Source organism: Anomaloglossus baeobatrachus, chromosome 12, assembly GCF_048569485.1.
Source record: "Anomaloglossus baeobatrachus isolate aAnoBae1 chromosome 12, aAnoBae1.hap1, whole genome shotgun sequence".
Lineage (NCBI taxonomy): Eukaryota > Metazoa > Chordata > Amphibia > Anura > Aromobatidae > Anomaloglossus > Anomaloglossus baeobatrachus.
The window spans coordinates 33227410-33250369 of record NC_134364.1 but is presented as its reverse complement, the minus strand read 5'-3'; the positions used below and the strand labels follow the sequence as shown (position 1 = coordinate 33250369).

Sequence of the window (22960 nt, the reverse complement as noted above, 5' to 3'; positions counted from 1 at the left end):
CCCTTTTTGATTGACGTGACCGCAGGACCCCCGGGACCGGAGACCCTCGAGCCACCCACTGAAGGTCCGGATCCGAGCGGCTCGGCTGCCGAGCACGGGACGGTACAATTGTGCCCTGCTAGTGATGTCCGCAAGAGGTCAGCTTCTGAAATCCAAGGAATAGTGGTGTGCCAAAAGAAGACGAGATGCCACGCTTCTTATCTCCAGACCGTTTACGTAGATGTCATTCTTTGGGTATAAGGTCATGTTCACGCCGCGGAATTTTCAACATGGTTTCCTTTGCGGCTACCTGTATAAAGATTTGCCCCATTGTATGGGGGTAATTGGCATGTGGATCTTCTATGGTGCAAACTGTAAATCAGCAACTCAAATCTAAAGGTCAACCTTGGCTCTCTGCTATGGACTGAGTCTGATTTGTCAGAGTAAAAAAAACAGCCCGAGGGTAGGGCCAAATGGGTTAGCATCGACATTTGCATGATTGGTAGGCGAGCATATTATTGTGCTTCATGCGGCTCTAGCCTAAGGGAGGCGTTACACGAGATGATATATCGTGCGATTGCACGAGCGATCGCACACGCCCACGTCGTTTGTGCGTCATGGGCAATTTGTTGCCCGTGGCGCACAAAGTCGTTTACCCCCCGTCACACGTACTTACCTCCCGGACGACCTCGCTGTGGGTGGCGAACATCCTCTTCCTGAAGGGGGTGGGATGTTCGGCGTCACAGCGACATCACATAGCGGCCACCCAATAGAAGCGGAGGTGCGGAGATGAGCGCGAGGTAACATCCTGCCCACCTCCTTCCTTCCGCATTGCCGGCGGGACGCAGGTAAGCTGTGTTCATCGTTCCCGGGGTGTCACACGGAGCGATGTGTGCTGCCACGGGAACGACGAACAACCGGTGCAGAGAAGGAGAAATGACTTTATGAAAATGAGCGACGTGTCAATGAGCAACGATAAGGTGAGTATTTTTGCTCGGTCACAGTCGTTCGTAGCTGTCACATGCTACGATATCTCTAACGATGCCGGATGTGCGTCACGGAATCCGTGACCCCGACAACATATCACCCGATATATCGTAGCGTGTGACGCCGCACTAAAGCTGTGGTAATTCCCATTTTTTATAGTAGTTTCCAAAGTTGATAACAATAGTAGGAGTGCAGATGTCTCAAAACTCCCAAACCAAATAATTTTACATTTTTGCTATTTTTTTTTTTCAAAACTCCCTTCATCATAGGTGCATACTGAGCATGATGAAAAATTGTAACAAAAAAGAGACAGAGATATGTGAAGCAATGAATATGGGAATATAGATTTGCATTACTGCTATGAAAAAACATGGAAAAATTGAGATACTTAGCACGCAAAAATGGCCAGTTTTATGTGAGCCCAACAGCCAGCATCAAGACAACTTATTATTATTGGGTTGCTGCCTACTCTAAAGGGCGCTTTACACGCAGCGACATCGCTAGCGATGTCGCTCATGAAAGCACCCGCCTCCGTCGTTTGTGCGTCACGGGCAAATTGCTGCCCGTGGCGCACAATATCGCTAGGACGCGTAACACGTACTTACCTTCCTAGCGACGTCGCTGTGGCCGGCGAACAACCTCTTTTTTTAATGGGGAGGTTCATGCGCCGTCACAGCGACGTCACACAGTGGCCCGCCAATAGAAGCGGAGGGGCGGAGAGCAGCCGCATTCACGTCAGTCCCACCTCGTTCAGCAACGTTTTTTTTGGAAATGAACGACGTGTCAACGATCTGGGATTAGGTGAGTATTTTTGATCGTTAGCGGTCGTTCGTAGGTGTCACACGCAACGACATCGCTAACGAGGCCAGATGTGCGTCACGAATTCCATGACCCCAGCGATATCTCGTTAGCGATGTCGGTGCGTGTAACGGGGCCTTTATGCCTCTTTTTGGGCTAAAAAAAAAAGCCCTCCAATTTACGGGAAGACAGGAACCTTCAAATGTGCAAATGAAGAATAGAACTTTCCTTAGGCTAAAGAACAGGATTGATCAACAAATTCCTCATTTGCAGGTTCCTGTGCTCCCATAATTTGGAGGGTTTTTTTAACCTAAAGAGTGGTATTCGAGCAGGCAGAGTCCCAACAATATGAGGTTGCCTTGCTGTTGGCTGTTGGGCTCACATAAAACTGGCCATTTTTTGTGAGCTAAGTATCTCAATTTTTACAGGTTTTCCATAGCAGTAATGCATGTTTTTATTCCCATATTGATTGTTCCACATATCTTAGCACTACAGAGTGCAGCTGTCTCTTTTTTTTTTTTGTCCCTTCAGCATAGGATATATCAGGGTATATCTTACGATAGGATGAAGTCTCTGGATACAAGTTTATTATTTTCCAAAACTTCCCTGTATACTGTCCTCATTATAAGGGCCATACAGTCAGACCCATATAGAGGGAGGAGATTGTTTGCTATGGTGGCCTCATGTGCCTTACAATTTTACCATAAGGAAATGTTTCAGTACTGGCAGTACTGGTGCTGTATGGTGTGGGCTCATCTTCTGAGCCTGCTCCTTACGTGCTATGCACACATCCACCATACTTGTACGGTAGATGTCGCCAATTGAACCCTGGGCTGTGTGGGCCAACCTGACACTTTTTAGCACCCTACTTGTCACTCTTTGCAGAGTGCTGCATTTGGCCCTTTATAAAGGCCATATAGAGTCTAGAAGGAAACTTTTAGCTCATATATACACACTGCTGACAAAAAATTAGGGATTTATAGCTTGCGGGTGAAATGTATGTAAAATGTAAAAAGTTAATGCTACAGTGATATTTTGTCATGACAGTCGGACATTTACGTAGAAGTAGCAATGGTGATTTCCTCATCTCACACAATTTATTGAAACAAAAGCCAACAACAATGATGGGTATACCCGATCAAATGATGTCAGTGTCTCAATAACATGTCATGTGGCCTTGAGCATCAGTTACAGCTGACAACAACGTCTCCTGCTGTTCACTAGTGGAGCTGTTGTCCGATGAGGCATGGTATCCCACTTTTCTTGAAGGGCAGCCCTCAGGTCATTGAGGTACTGGGGTACAGGATTACAAGCCTCTACACATGACTTAGCTGATTTCATAGGTTTTCTATGTGATTCAGGTCTGGAGAATATGCCAGCCACTCAATTTGAGAGTCTTGCGTGGTGAGCGTGCAAACAGAACTTGGAGGGTGAGTGCATTAGTTACGGTTTTCTTTGGAACACTTGTATCTGCTTGTCCCAGGTCTTTCTGTAGCTCTCCACAGGTGGTCATTAGCTCTTGGACAACTCTTCTGGTGATTCTTTTCACTCCTCTGTCAGAAGTGTTGTTGAGCAAGCTTTAAACGCGCTCGAACATGCTTTTTGTTCAGCGATGATTTCTTGTGTGGTGAGCGTGCATACAGGCTATGGAGGGGGAGTGCATTACTTATTATTTATTTTTAAACAATTGTACCTGCTCATTTCAGATCTTTCTGCAGGTCTCCACAGGAGGTCATTGGCTATTGGACAACTCTTCTGGTAATTCTTTTCACTCCTCTGTCTGAAATCTTGTGGGGAGCACCTAGTTGTGGCCAGTTTGTGGTGAAATTATATTCTTTCCACTTCCAGATTATGGCCCCAATGGTGATCACTGCAGCCTTCAGTAGTAATTATTCTGTAACCGATGCCATCAGTATGTTCAGCAAAAATAAGATTGCAAAGGTTTTGAGATAGCTCACTGGTTTTACCCATCATGAGATGTTTCTTGTGTGGCATTTTGATAATGAGACACCTTTTTAGAGACCACCAGTTTAGTCAGTGGATATTATTTTTCACTAAGGCCGGTGTCACACTTGCGAGTACCTCACATGTATCTTACGCGAGTCTCGCTTTGCATCACCTGGCATGGACTCACACTCTCCTCACAGGAGCTGGTCGGTTGCATGCATCTCTATGCAGAGTGTGTGGCCGTGACAGGTGATGCAACGCGAGACTCGCGCGAGGCACTCACGAGTGTGACACCGGCCTAAGTGGCAAGATAGGTTTATATCTATCTTATATACAAATATCTAAATTACCACTTAAAGATATATAATTACTGATAGATTTCAACTGTTGTCATGACTTCTAAATCACTTTTTTAACCCTCACTTTCTTCATATGTTTAATACTTTTTCTTTGTGGTATTTCTCACTATTACACCACTTGATTTATGGACATCTATGGTTTGATTTCTTTGCCTGTGTGGATTGGATGAGTTGTTACCGACATCTGGGGAGAAATTCATGTCAATAGCACCTTTAGAAATATATTTACTTAGAAAATTTGTGACATGTTCAATACTTATTTCACCCGCTGTATATATAGTGTGTGTGGGAGTATACAGTACAGACCAAAAGTTTGGACACACCTTCTTATCTCTAGAACAACTGTTAAGAGGAGACTTTGTGCAGCAGGCCTTCATGGTAAAATAGCTGCTAGGAAACCACTGCTAAGGACAGGCAACAAGCAGAAGAGGCTTGTTTGAGCTAAAGAACACAAGGAATGGACATTAGACCAGTGGAAATCTGTGCTTTGGTCTGATGAGTCTAAATTTAAGATCTTTGGATCCAACCACCGTGTCTTTGTAGAAAAGGTGAACGGATGGACTCTACATGGCTGGTTCCCACCGTGAAGCATGGAGGAGGAGGTGTGATGGGGTGGGGGGGCTTTGCTGGTGACACTGTTCGGGATTTATTCAAAATTGAAGGCATACAGAACCAGCATGGCTACCACAGCATCTTGCAGGGGCGTGCTATTCCATCCGGTTTGCGTTTAGTTGGACCATCATTTATTTTTCAACAGGACAATGACCCCAAACACACCTCCAGGCTGTGTAAGGGCTATTTGACTAAGAAGGAGAGTGATGGGGTGCTACGCCAGATGACCGGCCTCCACCGTCACCAGACCTGAACCCAATCGAGATGGTTTGGGGTGAGCTGGACTGCAGAGTGAAGGCAAAAGGGCCGACAAGTGCTAAGCATCTCTGGGAGCTCCTTCAAGACTGTTGAAAAAGCATTTCCAGTGACTACCTCTTGAAGCTCATCAAGAGTGTGCAAAGCAGTAATCAAAGCAAAAGGTGGCTACTGTGAAGAACCTAGAATATAAGACATACTTTCAGTTGTTTCATACTTTTTTGTTAAGTATTTCATTCCACATGTTTTAATTTATAGTTTTGATGGCTTCAATGTGAATCTACAATTTTCAGAGTCATGAAAATTAAGAAAACTCTTTGAATTAGGAGGTGTGTCCAAACTTTTGGTCTGTACTGTATATGCTTTCAGTGTGGTTTAGAGCAGTGTAGTAGATAATGCAGTGTTGGTGTGCGATCTTAGCGCAGCTGTGTGGGTAGGAGTTCATTTATTTCCTTGCTGTCCGACCCTGATGACAGATAAATGAGGGGGCCGGGGCACCTGAAAGGGAGACGGGCCCTCTTCTCAGGTGTGTTGTTTGCTCAGTAATGCTCTGATGCCCGTCTTTTCTCAGATCCCATCTCTAATGGGCCTCTGCCATTTTACGGCTGCTGTTTGTGTTAGTTCAGGTTACTGATGCTTTACTCTTGCGGCCCCGTATCCTTCGCACTCGCCTACATTATATGAGGAGAAGACACTTTTAGGGAAAATAATGAAAATCATATATTTGGTTGTCAGGTCTTGAATAGAAGTGTGGGCCGGAAGGTGCGGCTGGCGGTTTTTTCACAGGAAGCGCACAGGATGCATCAGTGTCAGGCGCCGTGACAAATGGACAGACAGACGAGCTGTTTGTTCGTGTCAGTAATAATCTGCGGCTTTGTGGCATTATAAAGCTTTCGTCTTAGGCTTGGTCTATTGGGTGCTTTACACGCTGCGACATCGCTAACGATATATCGTCGGGGTCATGTCGTTAGTGACGCACATCCGGCGCCGGTAGCGACATCGCAGCGTGTGACACCAAGGAGTGACGATCAACGAGCGCAAAAACGTAAAAAATCGTTGCTCGTTGACACGTCGCTCCTTTCCCAAATATCGCCGCTGTTTCAGGTACGATGTTGTTCTTCGTTCCCGCGGCAGCACACATCGCTATGTGTGACACCACAGGAGCGAGGAACATCTCCTTATCTGCCGTCCACCAGCAATGCGGAAGGAAGGAGGTGGGCGGGATGTTCCAGCCGCTCATCTCCGCCCCTCCTCTGCTATTGGACGGCTGCCGTGTGACGCCGCACGAACCGCCCCCTTAGAAAGGAAGCGGATCGCTAGCCAGAGCGACGTCGCAGGGAAGGTAAGTCCGTGTGTCGGGTGTAAGCGATGTTGTGCACCACGGGCAGCGATTTGCCCGTGACGCACAACCGACGGGGGCGAGTGCGCTCACTAGCGATATCCATACCGATATCGCAGCGTGTAAAGTGCCCTTATGACTGGTATTTCGGCACACTTGTTACTCACAGCTTTTATTTTCTGTTGTCGCCAGTCCTGTTACTTCTCTTTCAATCACCTTTTATAGATTAATGTTTTATTTTCCAGGACATGGAATATCTTGGCTTGACATTTACATAACCACGCTCCTTTCTGACAGACCACATCCATCCATGGCCAGTCCTGGCCCTCTTAATGCTAGGGCTCAAAGGCAAGGCATTAAAACGATTGGGGTAGCGCTGCTTTCCAGGAGTTTTCTGTGAGACCATTTACTCTTCCGAAAATCTAGGAGGGTTTTCCTTTTTCCGGCGACCTCCTTGACAAAGTACAGGTGCATCTCAATTAATCAGAATATCATCAAAAAGTTAATTTATTTCAGTAATTCCATATAAAAAGGGAAACGCATATATTATATAGAGTCATTGCACACAGAGGGATTTATTTCAATATATTATATAGAGTCATTACACACAGAGGAATCTATTTCAATATATTATATAGAGTCATTAAACACAGAGGGATCTATGCCTATATATTATATATAGTCATTACACACAGAGGGATCTATTCCTATATATGATATAGAGTCATTACACACAGAGGGATCTATTCCTATATATGATATAGAGTCATTACACACAGAGGGATCTATTCCTATATATGATATAGAGTCATTACACACAGAGGGATCTATTCTTATATATTATATAGAGTCATCATACATATTGTAAGCCATAATCATCAACATTAACAGAAATACACACTAGAAATAGATCCCTCTGTGTGTAATGACTCTATATAATATATAGGAATAGATCGCTCTGTGTGTAATGACTCTATAAATAATATATAGGAATAGATAACTGTGTGTAATGACTCTATATAATATATAGGAATAGATCCCTCTGTGTATAATGTCTCTATATAATATATAGGAATAGATCCCTCTGTGTGTAATTACTCTATATAATATATAGGAATAGATCGTTCTGTGTGTAATGACTCTATATAATATATAGGAGTAGATCGCTCTGTGTATAATGACTCTATATAATATATAGGAATAGATCACTCTGTGTGTAATGACTCTATATAATATATAGGAATAGATCGCTCTGTGTATAATGACTCTATATAATATATAGGAATAGATCACTTTGTGTGTAATGACTCTATATAATATATAAGAATAGATCCCTCTGTGTGTAATGACTCTATATAATATAAAGGAATAGATCCCTCTGTGTGTAATGACTCTATAATATATAGGAATAGATCCCTCTGTGTGTAATAACTATGTAAATAATATATAGGAATAGATAACTGTGTGTAATGACTCTATATAATATATAGGAATAGATCCCTCTGTGTGTAATTACTCTATATAATATATAGGAATAGATCCCTCTGTGTGTAATGACTATATAAATAATATATAGGAATAGATAACTGTGTGTAATGACTCTATATAATATATAGGAATAGATCCCTCTGTGTATAATGTCTCTATATAATATATAGGAATAGATCCCTCTGTGTGTAATGACTCTATATAATATATAGGAATAGATCCCTCTGTGTGTAATTACTCTATATAATATATAGGAATAGATCCCTCTGTGTGTAATGTCCCTATATAATATATAGGAATAGATCCCTCTGTGTATAATATCTCTATATAATTTATAGGAATAGATCACTCTGTGTGTAATGACTATATAATATATAGGAATAGATCCCTCTGTGTTTAATGACTATATAATATATAGGAATAGATCCCTCTGTGTATAATGCTCTATATAATATATAGGAATAGATCCCTCTGTGTGTAATGACTATATAGTATATAGGAATAGATCCCTCTGTGTATAATGTCTCTATATAATATATAGGAATAGATCCCTCTGTGTGTAATGACTCTATAATATATAGGAATTGATCCCTCTGTGTGTAATGACTCTATATAATATATAGGAATAGATCCCTCTGTGTATAATGTCTCTATATAATATATAGGAATAGATCCCTCTGTGTGTAATTACTCTATATAATATATAGGAATATATCCCTCTGTGTGTAATGACTATATAAATAATATATAGGAATAGATAACTGTGTGTAATGACTCTATATAATATATAGGAATAGATCCCTCTGTGTATAATGTCTCTATATAATATATAGGAATAGATCCCTCTGTGTGTAATTACTCTATATAATATATAGGAATAGATCCCTCTGTGTGTAATGTCTCTATATAATATATAGGAATAGATCCCTCTGTGTATAATGTCTCTATATAATTTATAGGAATAGATCACTCTGTGTGTAATGACTATATAATATATAGGAATAGATCCCTCTGTGTGTAATGACTCTATATAATATATAGGAATAGATCCCTCTGTGTGTAATTACTCTATATAATATATAGGAATAGATCCCTCTGTGTGTAATGTCTCTATATAATATATAGGAATAGATCCCTCTGTGTATAATGTCTCTATATAATTTATAGGAATAGATCACTCTGTGTGTAATGACTATATAATATATAGGAATAGATCCCTCTGTGTGTAATGACTCTATATAATATATAGGAATAGATCCCTCTGTGTGTAATGACTATATAGTATATAGGAATAGATCCCTCTGTGTATAATGTCTCTATATTATATATAGGAATAGATCCCTCTGTGTGTAATGACTATATAAATAATATATAGGAATAGATAACTGTGTGTAATGACTCTATATAATATAAAGGAATAGATTCCTCTGTGTGTAATGACTCTATAATATATAGGAATAGATCTTTCTGTGTGTAATGACTCTATATAATATATAGGAATAGATCCTTCTGTGTATAATGTCTCTATATAATATATAGGAATAGATCCCTCTGTGTGTAATTACTCTATATAATATATAGGTATAGATCCCTCTGTGCGTAATGACTCTATATAATATATGCGTTATACCTTTTTGTATTGAATTACTGAAATAAATTACCTTTTTGATGATATTCTAATTTATTGAGACGCACTTGTATATAGGAGCTGAGATGCAGTACACGACAATGGCCACTACATCCTGTACAGAGCTGTGGAGCTGCCGCTTTAACAAGCGGGACCTACTACAGCTGATTGGTGGGGGCAGGAATGTGGGATCCCCTTAAATCTTTCCTATGGAAGGTCTTCAATAACTTAGCCATGGCCAGTGCCTTTATTCGGCAGGTTTTTCCCTACTTACCTGTCAATCAAGCTGAGCTATGTTTTCTCTGAAAAGCTGCATTGTTTCTGAGTAGGACACATCGGTTGTAATGAGGAAGCTTGTCTGTATTTTATGCTGTTGTGATTTGGGCAGCATTTTTCCCCTGACATGTTCCCTTTAAAAAACATCCGCATGCCAAGTAATAAACAATGAGAAGTAAAAATAGAATTGTCTTTCATCCCAGTGCTCACTTTCCATTATATTATTCCAAACCAATTCCAATACGTAAACACATAATAAGCCCTGAGTCCTGCAATGGAGGAGGGATAGCTGCCAGACTGTGAGGCTGAACCCTGAGATTTCCCTACAAGTGGGCCAAAAACAGTCCTATAGTCATATGTCATAAAATACTCTGCGCTTCATCATTCATCATTCCTCATTCATTCTCTGCCATTCGTTATCTGCTCTTCATCATTCGTCATCTGCATTTCATTCTTTGTCTGCACTTCGTCATTTATCTGCATTTCATCATTCATTCTCTGCACTTCATCATTTGTTTTTTGCAGTTCATCATTTATCATTCATTTTCTGCACTTCATCATTCGTCATTCGTTCTCTTCACTTCATTCATTCTCTTCACTTCATCATTAATTCTCTGCACTTTATCATTCATTTTCTGCACTTCATCATTCATCAGTCATTCTCTGCATTTCGTCATTCATCATCTGCACTTCATCATTCATTATCTGCATTTCAGCATTCGTCATTCATTCTCTGCACTTCCTCATTTGTCATTCTTTCTCTGCACTCAATCATTCGTCATTTATTATTCATTCTATGCACTTTATCATTCATCATTCTTTCTCTGCACTTCATCTTTCGTCATTCATTATCTGCACTTCATCATTTGTCATTCATTCTCGGCACTTCATCATTCATTCTCTGTGTCATGATTCGCCTCCCTGTCCACATGGCTAGGGGACGGAGCCTTCTCTCGGGACTCACTTCCGGCCTCTGGATGCCTTTAAAAGCTGACACTTCCAGTGAACACGCGCCGGCTATAAGCTTAGCTCTGCTTTGCCTGTGATTGCTGGTCCTGTGAGTGATATCCTGATCTGTCTGTTCCTGTGCCCCCGTGCCCTTGTCTGTGTTCTGTCCCCTGGTCGTCCCTCCTGTCCTGTGTCCCCCCTCCTATTCCCCACTCTGTTGCTTCCTCCAGTACTGACCTTAGCTTGACTTTGACTTCGCTTCTGCTTGCTCCTCCGGTCCTGCTTCTGCCCGTACGGTGTTTGACCCAGCCTGTCTGACTATTCCTCACATACCCTGCAGTTCTGCCTCACAGCTGTGCTGATTAGGCAGTGCATGAGAACGCTGTGCATTTCCTTCCTGGTTCTCATTGCTCTGTGTAGTGTCGTCTGCTGCAGAGCTCTGGCTCCCCCTGGTGGCAGCATTACACTCTGCACTTCATCATTCATTTTCTGCACTTCATCATTCATCAGTCATTCTCTGCATTTCATCATTCATCATCTGCACTTCATCATTCATTTTCTGCACTTCATCATTCATTTTCTGCACTTCATCATTCATTTTCTGCACTTCATCATTCATTTTCTGCACTTCATCATTCATTTTCTGCACTTCATCATTCATTTTCTGCACTTCATCATTCATCAGTCATTTTCTGCATTTCATCATTCATTCTCTGCACTTCCTCATTCATCATTCATTCTCTGCACTTCATCATTTGTCTTTCTTTCTCTGCACTTCATCATTCATTCTCTGCACTCCATCATTCGTCATTTATTATTCATTCTCTGCACTTCATCATTTGCCATTCATTCTCTGCCATTCGCCATAATCTGCACTTCATTATTTGTCATCTGCACTTCATTCATTAGCTGCACTTCATCATTCATTGTCTGCACTTCATTCATTCTCCGCACTTCATCCATCATTCATTGTCTGCACTTCATCATTCATTCTCTGCATTTCATCATTCATTCTCTGCCCTCTATCATTCGTCATTCGTTATATGCATATCATCATTCATTTTCTGCACTTGCTACAGTCTCTTCTGCTGTCTCAGGGCCTCATCATCCATAGCCAATCAGTGAGCAAAAGAAGCCAAAGTATAGATTTGTTTTGTTTTTTTATTACCCCATCCCAGGGCTCATTGAGGATATATTTTGAAATGGGGTAAAAAACCCTTTAACGAGAAGTTGAATGCTGTATAAACATCCCTGTGCTCCCCTGATTCTGCAGCTTTTTTTTGTTTGCTGTACTTTGTACATTGTATTCTCATTTGTTGCCTTCGTAGCACAGTATGTGAAATCTCTGCTTTGCAGTCCAACTGGGCGTTTCTTCAGAGTCTTCTCTGGAGTGTGCGCTCTAACCCCTCCCTCCGAGACACTGCCAATCACAGCTGAGCAGCATTTGACACTGCTGGACTGATAGATCAGCTGCTGAGCTGTGATTGGCAGTATCTGGGAGGGAGGGGTTAGAGCGCACACTCCAGAGAAGACTCTGAAGAAACGCCCAGTTGGACTGCAAAGCAGAGATTTCACATACTGCTCTCCAAAAGCAACAAATGCAAATATTTCTGCAATGCAGCAACGCAGCCAAAAACAAAAAAAAATCAGTAGAATAACTGGAGGTCAGGTATTTTTACAATGTATTTCGCTTATTGTTGAGCATGTGATAAGGCCTTTTTGAGCATTATTATGTTGTTAAATATATATTTTGTTGTTTCTTAGTCATTTTAGTCATTGATGTATTTGATGCTTGTAATTTAATAATTCTGTACTTGTTTCAAATTGCTTTAGAAGGAATCAAATTTTCATGCACCAACTTTGTTTTACTAAACTAGCAAACCTGCAGTGTAAAGCATGGTGAACGTGTTTAGAATTTTAAGGGGTCTCAGGTGACACAGGAGTTGTCCAGTTTAGGAAATCAAATTTTATTTCCCCTATATGTTATATACGCTGTTTGGTTTTGTGGATCCTCATCTGTTGGTCAGTGTGGAGAGCCATTACGAAGAGCATTTCTCTCTCTGCAGGACCCGTCCCATCTAGCATTATATATTATACTATCTGTAGTACCCGGCGTTGCCCAGGATAGTAACTGTCTCTCTGTATCTCTCCCAGTCTCTGTCTGTCTCTTTCTGTCTATATGAGTCTCTCTGTCTATCTCTGTGTCTGTCTGGCTCTCTCTATCTGTCTGTCAGTCTCTTTCCTCCTGTCTCGTTCCACGTCTGTCTCTTTCCCTGTCTCTTTACTTGTCTCTATCTCTTTCCCTGTCTGTCTCTTTCCCCATCCGTCTCTTTCCCGGTCTCTTTACTTGTCTCTGTCTCTTTACTTGTCTGTCTCTTTCCCTGTCTCTTTACTTGTCTCTATCTCTTTCCCTGTCTGTCTCTTTCCCGGTCTCTTTACTTGTCTCTGTCTCTTTCCCTGTCTCTTTACTTGTCTGTCTCTTTCCCCGGTCTATTTACTTATCTGTCTCTTTCCCTGTCTCTTTACTTGTCTGTCTCTTTCCCCAGTCTCTTTATTTGTTTGACTCTTTCCCCGGTCTCTTTACTTGTCTGTCTCTTTCCCCGGTCTATTTACTTATCTGTCTCTTTCTCTGTCTCTTTACTTGTCTCTGTCTCTTTCCCTGTCTCTTTCCTTGTCTCTTTCCTTGTCTCTGTCTCTTTCCCCGTCTGTCTCTTTCCCCGTCTGTCTCTTTCCCCGTCTGTCTCTTTCCCCGTCTGTCTCTTTCCCCGTCTGTCTCTTTCCCCATCTGTCTCTTTCCCCGTCTATCTCTTTCTTTGTCTGTCTCTTTCCCCGTCTGTCTCTTTCCCTGTCTCTTTCCTTGTCTCTGTCTCTTTCCTTGTCTCTTTCCCTGTCTGTCACTGTCTGTCTCTCTCTCGGGCTCTTTCTGTTTCTCTGTATCCACCTCCCCACCGACATCTTATTACCTCACACATAATCATATTATACTAACAATTTCCTTTGTTCCTATAACAACCACTCACAGCTCCTATTAATAACCTAATAGCTCGCAGCTCCATTGACTTTAATGGAGGCAGGATTTTTGGAGAGTAACTGTAAAGCGCGGGGTTAAATTTTCCCGTCAAAACATAGTCTATGACGTTCCCTGAGTCACATGGGGTGTCAGTGCAAAATTTCGTGATTGTAAATGCGATGGTGCGGATTCCTTTAGCGGACACACACACACACACACTCACACATACATTCAGCTTTATATATTAGATGATGGCAATAAGAACTGTATACCGCTCGAGTTCACTTGTGCTGGCATCACCGGGAAATTTAAAACTCAATGCCAGGTTTCCCCTACAGACTATGATCCAGGGGCCGGAATAAGATTGTAGAAGGCCTCTGTGCAAGAACAGTGAATGGGTCCCACCTTTGCAGTCCAGTCATGTGTTTGTGACAGAAGTTACTAGCTGCTTTAGAGGTGGATGAGGGTCCCCTTACATCTTGGGCCCCTGTGCAGCAGGTTGCACCAATGATTTCTCAGCGCCTGTGCTAATCACTAGAAATACCAGATATGTGACACTTCGTGGACATCTTATTATTAAGAAACCCTTCTATCCAGTATGGATTGCCCCCTTTAAGGGTGAACTAAAATGTGTGTATACATGAGGAATATTATTATTTCAGGTTATTATTTGACACTTCTCCTTTATTTTCAGCAGTTTTTACCCCTTTGCAGGCACTGTCTCTTATTTTGCAATTGACTCTGAGCTGGTGGGTGCACACTAGCTGCTATTATTTCTCGATGCACAACACATAGGGAGAGGGATTCTTACACTTCATTCCTTACGTATGTGTCACGCTAGGTACTGGAAATTTCGAAGCGAGCAGCAAAAGGTAAGATAAGGGGAAATGATAATAATACTAATTTTATTCATTTATATAGCGCTATTAATTCCCCAGCGCTTTACATACATTGGCAACACTGTCCCCATTGGGGCTCACAATCTAGAGTCCCTATCTGTATGTCTTTGGATTGTGGGAGGAAACCAGAGTACCCGGAGGAAACCCACGCAAACACGGGGAGAACATACAAACTCCTTGCAGATAGTGTCCTTGGGATTTGAACCCAGGACCCCAGCGCTGCAAGACTGCAGTGCTAACCACTGAGCTACCGTGCCGCCCACCGTGATGACCCCTGACCAAACCTACTGTTGGTCCCTGGGGTCCCTCACCACCCTAGATAGGTTCCATAGCTATGTGCCGAGACAGATATCTAAACCTAGGTATCCCTAGTGCTGGACCCTAAATATGGAACGGTTGGGATGAACTCTTCGTCAATCCCATTAAACACTAGAGACAACACAAGGAGGACACATGGGGAAAAGAGCATGAACTACTTATCTACAGATTACACAGGCAGGAGTTCAGCAACAATACTGCAGGTGAGAGCAAGCCACCTGCTTGCAACCAAAGCTAGCATAAACTCAAGAATATCACCAGCACCAGTCCAGGAAAGAAGAGAGTATTTAAGCATCAAGATAATACTGATGATCAGCAGCTGGGTGGAAGTCGAGCATCTGCTGGGTCCAAAAGAGGGAGAGATGAAGATCCAGCAGGAAAGCTGCCTATACCAATGAATACTGACAGCAGCAACAATGGAAAGTCAGGAAGCAATCTGGGCAGCCAAATGCTGTTACCTTCTATTGCCAGAAACCACAGGACTGTGTGTCTGTCACCCGTGACAGTGTCACACAGAAGCAACAGCATGAAGGAAATTATACATCTTTACTGAGCAGTGTACAGGGAATCCAGCTCTAGGGTGAAGCAAAAGACTTGTCAGAAAGCTCAGCACAATCTATGTCTCCCCTGCTTGTTTTCTCACCCTGCTCCACTCTCCTCCTCACCCTCCCTTATCCATATAGTATAATATGGGTTGTATCCTTACTGTGCTGGCAGTCTATTTTTTTGAGCAAGTTGGATTTGAGCAGGGTTTTTTTTATTGTGAATGGTGGATTTAGGAGGGATGGGGAGGGGAAAGAAGTGGCTCATAAAGAAGCAATCATCTCTGATAAGACATATTGCAAAGTTTCTTATGTTTGCCTGTGATAGTGCAGTTTTCTTTGAAGTATTATATCATTTCATACGGAGTCATTGTAGAGCACGGGCCCTTTATGGCACCTCAATATGCTTTGTCTTCACACCAAATTTACAGGTTGTCTGGACCCATAGGCGAAAATACAAATTTTCAAGAAATGACATTTATTAATATTTTATTCAGTGGGAATATTAAATAAAGTCTTCAATATGATTTCATTAGTTTGCGATGCAAAGGTTGATGCGCTTATCATAACACCGTACATTTTTGCGCCTCTTGCTTTTTTTGCATAATCAACAAAATGTGAATTGCTTTGTGACCAGTATGGATCATTCTGTCCGGTAACCTCACCATTCCCATAAAACAAAGCTACACAGCTGAACAGCACAGGCTTCGGTGAAACAATTGTTTTCATCCAAGTTATTGCAAAACTATGTGCAAAAAAATTATAGTTAAAGAGGACCAACCAGCAGGATTTTCCTATATAAACTAAAGCCAGTGCTATACTGGCACTATCATGCTGAGTCTATACATACCTTTAGTTGTCAGATCGGATGTATACTTTCTGAAATACAGGCAAGTAAAGATTGTGAAATGTATTCTTGTGTATGTATTGTTATTGTGTATTGTGTATCTATGTTATTTGATTGATAGGTGCTGCAGAATATCTTACAGGTGGGTCGGGTTTTGATAGCTTTTCCTCCCCTTGTCCTTCTTCTCCCTCTGTCCTTCTTCTCCCTCTGTCCTTCTTCTCCCTCTGTCCTTCTTCTCCCTCTGTCCTTCTTCTCCCTCTGTCCTTCTTCTCCCTCTGTCCTTCTTCTCCCCCTGTCCTTCTTCTCCCCCTGTCCTTCTTCTCCCCCTGTCCTTCTTCTCCCCCTGTCCTTCTTCTCCCCCTGTCCTTCTTCCTTCTCCCCCTGTCCTTCTTCCTTCTCCCTCTGTCCTTCTTTTCCCTCTGTCCTTCTTCTCCCTCTGTCCTTCTTCTCCCTCTGTCCTTCTTCTCCCTCTGTCCTTCTTCTCCCTCTGTCCTTCTTCTCCCTCTGTCCTTCTTCTCCCCCTTTCCTTCTTCTCCCCCTGTCCTTCTTCTCCCCCTGTCCTTCTTCTTCCTTCTCCCCCTGTCCTTCTCCCTCTGTGTTTCTTCTCCCTCTATCCTTCTTCTCCCTCTGTCCTTCTTCTCCCCCTGTCCTTCTCCCTCTGTCCTTCTTCTCCCTCTGTCCTTCTCCCTCTGTCCTTCTTCTCCCTCTGTCCTTCTTCTCCCTCTGTCCTTCTTCTCCCTCTGTCCTTCTTCTCCCTCTGTCCTTCTTCTCCCCCTGTCCTTCTTTTCCCCCTGTCCTTCTTCTCCCCCTGTCCTTCTTCTCCCCCTGTCCTTCTTCTCCCCCTGTCCTTCTTCCTTCTCCCCCTGTCCTTCTCCCTCTGTCCTTCTTCTCCCTCTGTCCTTCTTCTCCCTCTATCCTTCTTCTCCCTCTGTCCTTCTTCTCCCCCTGTCCTTCTCCCTCTGTCCTTCTTCTCCCTCTGTCCTTCTCCCTCTGTCCTTCTTCTCCCTCTGTCCTTCTTCTCCCTCTGTCCTTCTTCTCCCTCTGTCCTTCTTCTCCCTCTGTCCTTCTTCTCCCCCTGTCCTTCTTCTCCCCCTGTCCTTCTTCTCCCCCTGTCCTTCTTCTCCCCCATGTCCATCCCCTGATCTATCACATGCCATTTGTATGGAAGTTTTCTAAAATCTGTGGCACTCCAGCTGTCAAAACAACAACTCCTATCATACCTACAGGCTGGAAAGACAGTATCATCCAGCTCATCGATAGCGGTCACTCGCCCAAGACAATTGCCAAGCTGCATCATGTCAGGCCATGACAGCTGGAAGAATATGAAATGAAGTCCGTCCATCCATTCAAAAGCCAAGAACTGGACGTCCAGGTAAAATATCGGAGTCATCAAGGTCTCTCAGATCTGGAGAGAGAACCACGGTAATGGATGCGGCTCGTATGCTTCAGAATACTGAGATCACAGACATCCATGCGAGCAAAGTGTAATGCACGTTACACAAGTCTGGAATGGTGGCCCAAAAAAAGATGAAGAAGCCTCAACTTCAATATCGTCATAAGAATCATCAGCTCAAGCAAAACAATACGTAAAGTGGACAGTAGAAGATTGGAAATGGGTGATGAGACAAAAGTCAGTAGACTAAGCTCAGATGGGGGCAAATGGGTCTGGAAGAAACAAGAGAAAAAGAGGCTAACTGATCAAGAAATTGAAGAAACTGTCAAGTTCGGTGGATGAAGCCTGATGATATGGGGGTGTTTCACAGCCAAAGGCATTGGATACTTGACCAGGATCGATGGTGGTCTCAATGCTGAGCTATATGTTAGTATCCTACAAGAGGAGTTACCTCATACACTCGAGTACTATGGGTATGAAAAGGACGCCATGCTGTTCTAACCAGACAACTACACAAAGCATATGGCGAGATTGGAGAAAAAATGGTTGAATGACAAAGAAGTAGAAGTGCAGGATTGTCCTTACAGTCCCCAGACCTCAACCCAATCAAAGAGTTGTGGTTAGAGGTGAACAAAAAGCTTTATACTTACCCAGTTGAGTCAACTAGTGATGGGCGAACCCGAACTGTGAAGTGCAGGGTTTGTACCGAACACAGTGTTCATGCACATGACCCCGAACACTGGCTTTTCCCTATCCGGAGAGTGACAGACCATGTGGGGTGATGCAATGCGAGAATGCACGAATCATACGCAAGTGGAATCATACCCTCAGTGTCAGCTTGTTTCTTGCTCTGTACAGAGCGATGAAGCAGAGCTGACATGGCTCTCCCTGCTTCTTGCTCTGTATATGTCTGTATAGAGCGATGAAGCGGAGCTGACATGGCTCTCCCTGCTTCTTGCTCTGTATATGTCTGTATAGAGTGATGAAGCAGAGCTGACATGATTTCAACTATAATGCACCTTGTTAATTGTAATTTTGCCCCCCACTATTGCAATTGTGTCTTTCCATTATTTTTTATGCCCTGTTTGTGTCCCTTAAAAAAACGAAACACTTAAATTTGCATTACACGGGTACTCTCTTCTCTCTTCCTGCAGTACGTGCCCTTTGCAGGTGGCACTTTGAAGTAACGTTATTGCAGCTCCTGGCGTCTTCCAATTTTCAAACTCTCTTACAGAGAGAACCTGTGGCCTGCCAAAGTAATTGGTGGAGCAGGGAGCCGGTGGCTTTCTGCACCACCCTACATACTTTATCCAAGAGTGTTGCCAATTCCTTGAAGTGTCCAGAAAGTTATGCCTATTTCTGGGAGTCTCCTGTACAGTCCAAGAGACTTGTCAAGAAGGATTAGAACTAGTATATTACTAAATGTGCGCATTTCGAGGTGTTTTTGTTTTGTCGAGGCTTTTGTGTTTGCATAATAAAGGTATGTGCACATGTTCAGTATTTGCTGCAGAAGAATCTGCTGCAAACTCTGCTGTGTTCACAGGAAAAATAATGTGTAAAATACACTTGTTTTTGATACAGTTTTCCATTATTCATTTGAGTAGGTGAAAAACGCTGCAAAAACGTGCGGCAGATATAAAATTGCTTCAAGTATGCAAGGAAATCATAAGCAACAAGTGGCAAACACGCAGCAAATACGTAACATGTACACATAGGCCCGCTTTACACGCTGCAATATCATTACCGATATCGCTAGCGTGCGTGCCCGCCCCCATCGTTTGTGCGATACGGGCAAATCGCTGCCTGTGGCGCACAACATCGCTAGGAACAGTCACACTACTTACCTGCCTAGCAACGTCACTGTTACCGGCGTACCGCCTCCTTTCTAAGGGGGGGGTTCGTTCGGCGTCACAGCGACATCACTAAGCGGGCGCCCAATAGAAGCGGAGGGGCGGAGATGAGCGGGACGTAACATCCCGCCCACCTCTTTCTTTCCTCATTGCTGGCGGGATGCAGGTAAGGTGAGGTTCCTCGTTCCTGCAGCGTTATACACAGCGATGTGTGCTGCCACAGGAACGAGGAACAACATCGTACCTGCAGCAGCAACGATAATTGGGAATAGGGGGATGTCACAGATTAGCGATTTTGAACGTTTTTGCAACGATTCAAAATCGCTAATAGGTGTCACACGCAACGACATCGCTAATACGGCCGGATGTGCGTCACAAATTCCGTGACCCCAACGACATCGCTTTAGCAATGTCATAGCGTGTAAAGCCACCCATACTCTTAATAAAGATTTTGCAATAAGTCTTTAGTGTCTCTTTCCTCTGTTTTTAATTATCTCATGGCCAGGCCATAATAAGAAGATATAGAATACTGTGAAATTTGTTTTTGATGACCACTCAATTGCAAAGTGGTCTTCTAGGGAGAAGTCTTTTCAAAGAGGTTGACGGGTGATAATAATGTAGGCTAGTACGGACACTTGGATATAGGAGATTAGCACTCCTTCTCCTAGAGAGAGTGTGTGTGTGTGTGTGTGTGTGTGTGCGTGTGTGTGTGCGTGTGTGTGTGTGTGTGTGTGCGTGCGTGCGTGCGTGCATGCGTGCGTGCGTGCGTGCGTGTGTATGACTTTGGGTGGGGTGTGCGACACTTACTGGTTCCTCACGCCGCAACCAGTCCCCATCGTAGACACAGTAGTCAAACACATGCCACCGGAGTTCTCTTGGCAAACCAAACTTGTACAGTTTATTCTTTCCACCACTATGACAGTCATGGTCTCTCTCTTGACGATACTGCTATTGCTATATTTTGGGGTACTCTCACTTGACCTATCCCTGCTATCTTGGATCTCATTAGATCTCATTTCTTCTCACCACTCTCCGCTTCTGGGCCTTGACAGCTGTCTAGTCGCACGACTTCCCTGAGCCCACCGATGTGAGCTATAGGCTCCGGAACTTTAAGAGGTTACCTCAGGGTTCCCTGACTGGCTCCTGACACCGTGCTACATTTTTAATCCTCAAACCCTTCTGCAGAACTCCCTCTCACCAGGTCCGTCTCTCTAAAGGCCCTGTCACACACAGAGAGAAATCTGTGGTTGCAGTGAAATTGTGGACAATCAGTGCCAGGTTTGTGGCTGTGTACAAATAGAACAATATGTCCATGATTTCACTGCAGCCACAGATCTGCCAAAGATTTATCTCTGCGTGTGACGGGGCCTTAAGGCCGTTTCACACATCCGGAATTTCGCCGGATCCGGCACGCATGCAGTACAGTAGATTTACAGTAGATTCATTTACAGTGGAAGCGCAACACCATGCGGACAAATGCAGTTGTGCATGAAGCACACAACCGCATGGTGTTGCGCTTCCACTGTAAATTAATCTACTATACTGCATGCGTGCCGTATCCGGTGAAATGCCGGATGTGTGAAACGGGCCTACCCAACCCACTGGCCATCGGTCACTCCTCCCCTATCTTATCTAACATCTAATCTAACACTGCTCTTGTCTGACCACTAGGTGGTGCCATCTGCTACACGGTCCCGGCTCTACTACATCGGGGACCCGCACTCTACTAGCAGTAGTAATTTCACCAAATAAATTTACAACATACTTCGTACGTAAAACACATAACCCTGGAATGTTAGATTCTGGAATTACCAGCGTGCCCCCCACCCAAAAGGGGGTTCCCACTCCATTTAATCAGACACTGTGCTTGGATAATTTGCCTACAGCAGCCATTTTACTTAACAGAAAAATACTAAGAACTTGGTAAAGTCCTTAAGGCTACACAAAAACCTGGTGATTCTCGTAACCAAACCATAAACCAAATTGATCTCAGCTGTTACCCACAACGTTTGGGAGCACCAAAACACGAAGTGTTGTATTTACCATTAACAAACTCACACGGGGTCCCGACAATCTCCAACGGGATCCCCCCAAAATCACCAGGTAACCAAGCATTCATGGCCAATTTGGGGATCCATACCCGGATGGATCCACCACTTCAAGGACCCAAGAAAAACTGCCACTATGACCCAATGAAACCCCAACCGCGCACCAATCATAAGGAATCTTCATATAAGGGAGGGTGGATGGGACTACCTCACTGTCTCCAGGGAGCGGGAATGGTGCCACCGCCGCCTCCTGATGGGCCTTAAAAAGTGCTACAGCACCCCTACTCCTCCCCCTCTAAAGAGTCCACTCCAATCCTGGTCATGATGACCTCCACCCATAGCCCTGGGCTAGTGCTACGGTCGGTCTTTATCTTAACAACACAGACAAATAGCATAAAGCGGTGGGGGGCACCGCCTACAATAATGAACGGCGGATCTAAAAATTTGTAGAAGGAAGCAAGATACTGTATTTGTGTTAGAATTACTATTGCATATATTGTGTAGTGTAAAGCCTAATGTGATGGCTGGTTTATGTATTTGATGGCCATTTATCATTTTATAGGTTGTTTGGCTTCTATAAAGGAATTCTTCCCCCGATCTTGGCCGAGACCCCGAAGCGAGCAGTTAAGGTGAGTCCCTGTGCCGCCGGCTTTATCCCGGTAACGTTATCCGTGACGTCATCACGTCTCTGACCCTTTAATCTTTTATTTGCCTTATGAAAATATTAGCCGAATGGATTGTCTAAACCGGCCGGCACGCTGCGTACCGCACCGGACCCCTCCCGGGGGGGTGAAGAAGGGGTTAAATGTCTAGCTCCGGTCTGCTAACTGGAGACTTGACCTCTGACCAGAATCATCAGAGACGTTTGTTAAATGAAAAGGAAACTAGAAAATGGTCCCATGTTCTGTAAAACAAATTCTCTATTTACATGTCATGCAAAGCCGCGCTTTACCTGCACTATTTACATAACGTTGACATTACCATGGGAAGCAAATCAGAACTGTTGGCCGCTCGGCCGCTCCGCTCTGCGACAACTGGAGGCTCCAACTCTTTGTCTCCAAAGGAAGAGAAAAAAAATTGCATTAACCCTATGCTTCCTGTACTTTTACATTTTATTTTCCTCAATGGCCCTTTTACCTTAAGATATGTAGGGTGCTGGGTTTTACAGACCTGGACGGAAGGACCTGGTTTGTGACTTCTGTTCTACACCTTTTTAAGCTTGGACTACCTCATCCCCTTGTGTGCCAACAGTGCAGTTCCTTAAAGGAGTTTTTGCCTTCTAGATGCAATTTGTTTTTTAAAAAAAAACCCTGAACATTGCTTTCCTCGCCCTCCCCAGGTGAGTCTTCTGAGTCTTCAATGCTCCCGCTGCCTTTTATGGTCTGCAGCAGTGATGTCAATTCGACAGCAAGGCAATCATTCAGTGATTCGTCGGCCG

The 22960-nt window shown here is 43.5% G+C and overlaps 1 protein-coding gene across 1 annotated transcript in view; it reads left to right on the top strand.

The window, feature by feature from the left end:
* SLC25A21 (solute carrier family 25 member 21) overlaps positions 1–22960 on the top strand; it is a 434643-nt gene that overhangs the window by 317790 nt on the left and 93893 nt on the right. Inside the window, exon 4 of the mRNA XM_075330802.1 lies at positions 22085–22151. Coding sequence (XP_075186917.1) covers positions 22085–22151 — 67 coding nt within the window. The remainder of the gene's footprint in view (positions 1–22084; positions 22152–22960) is intronic.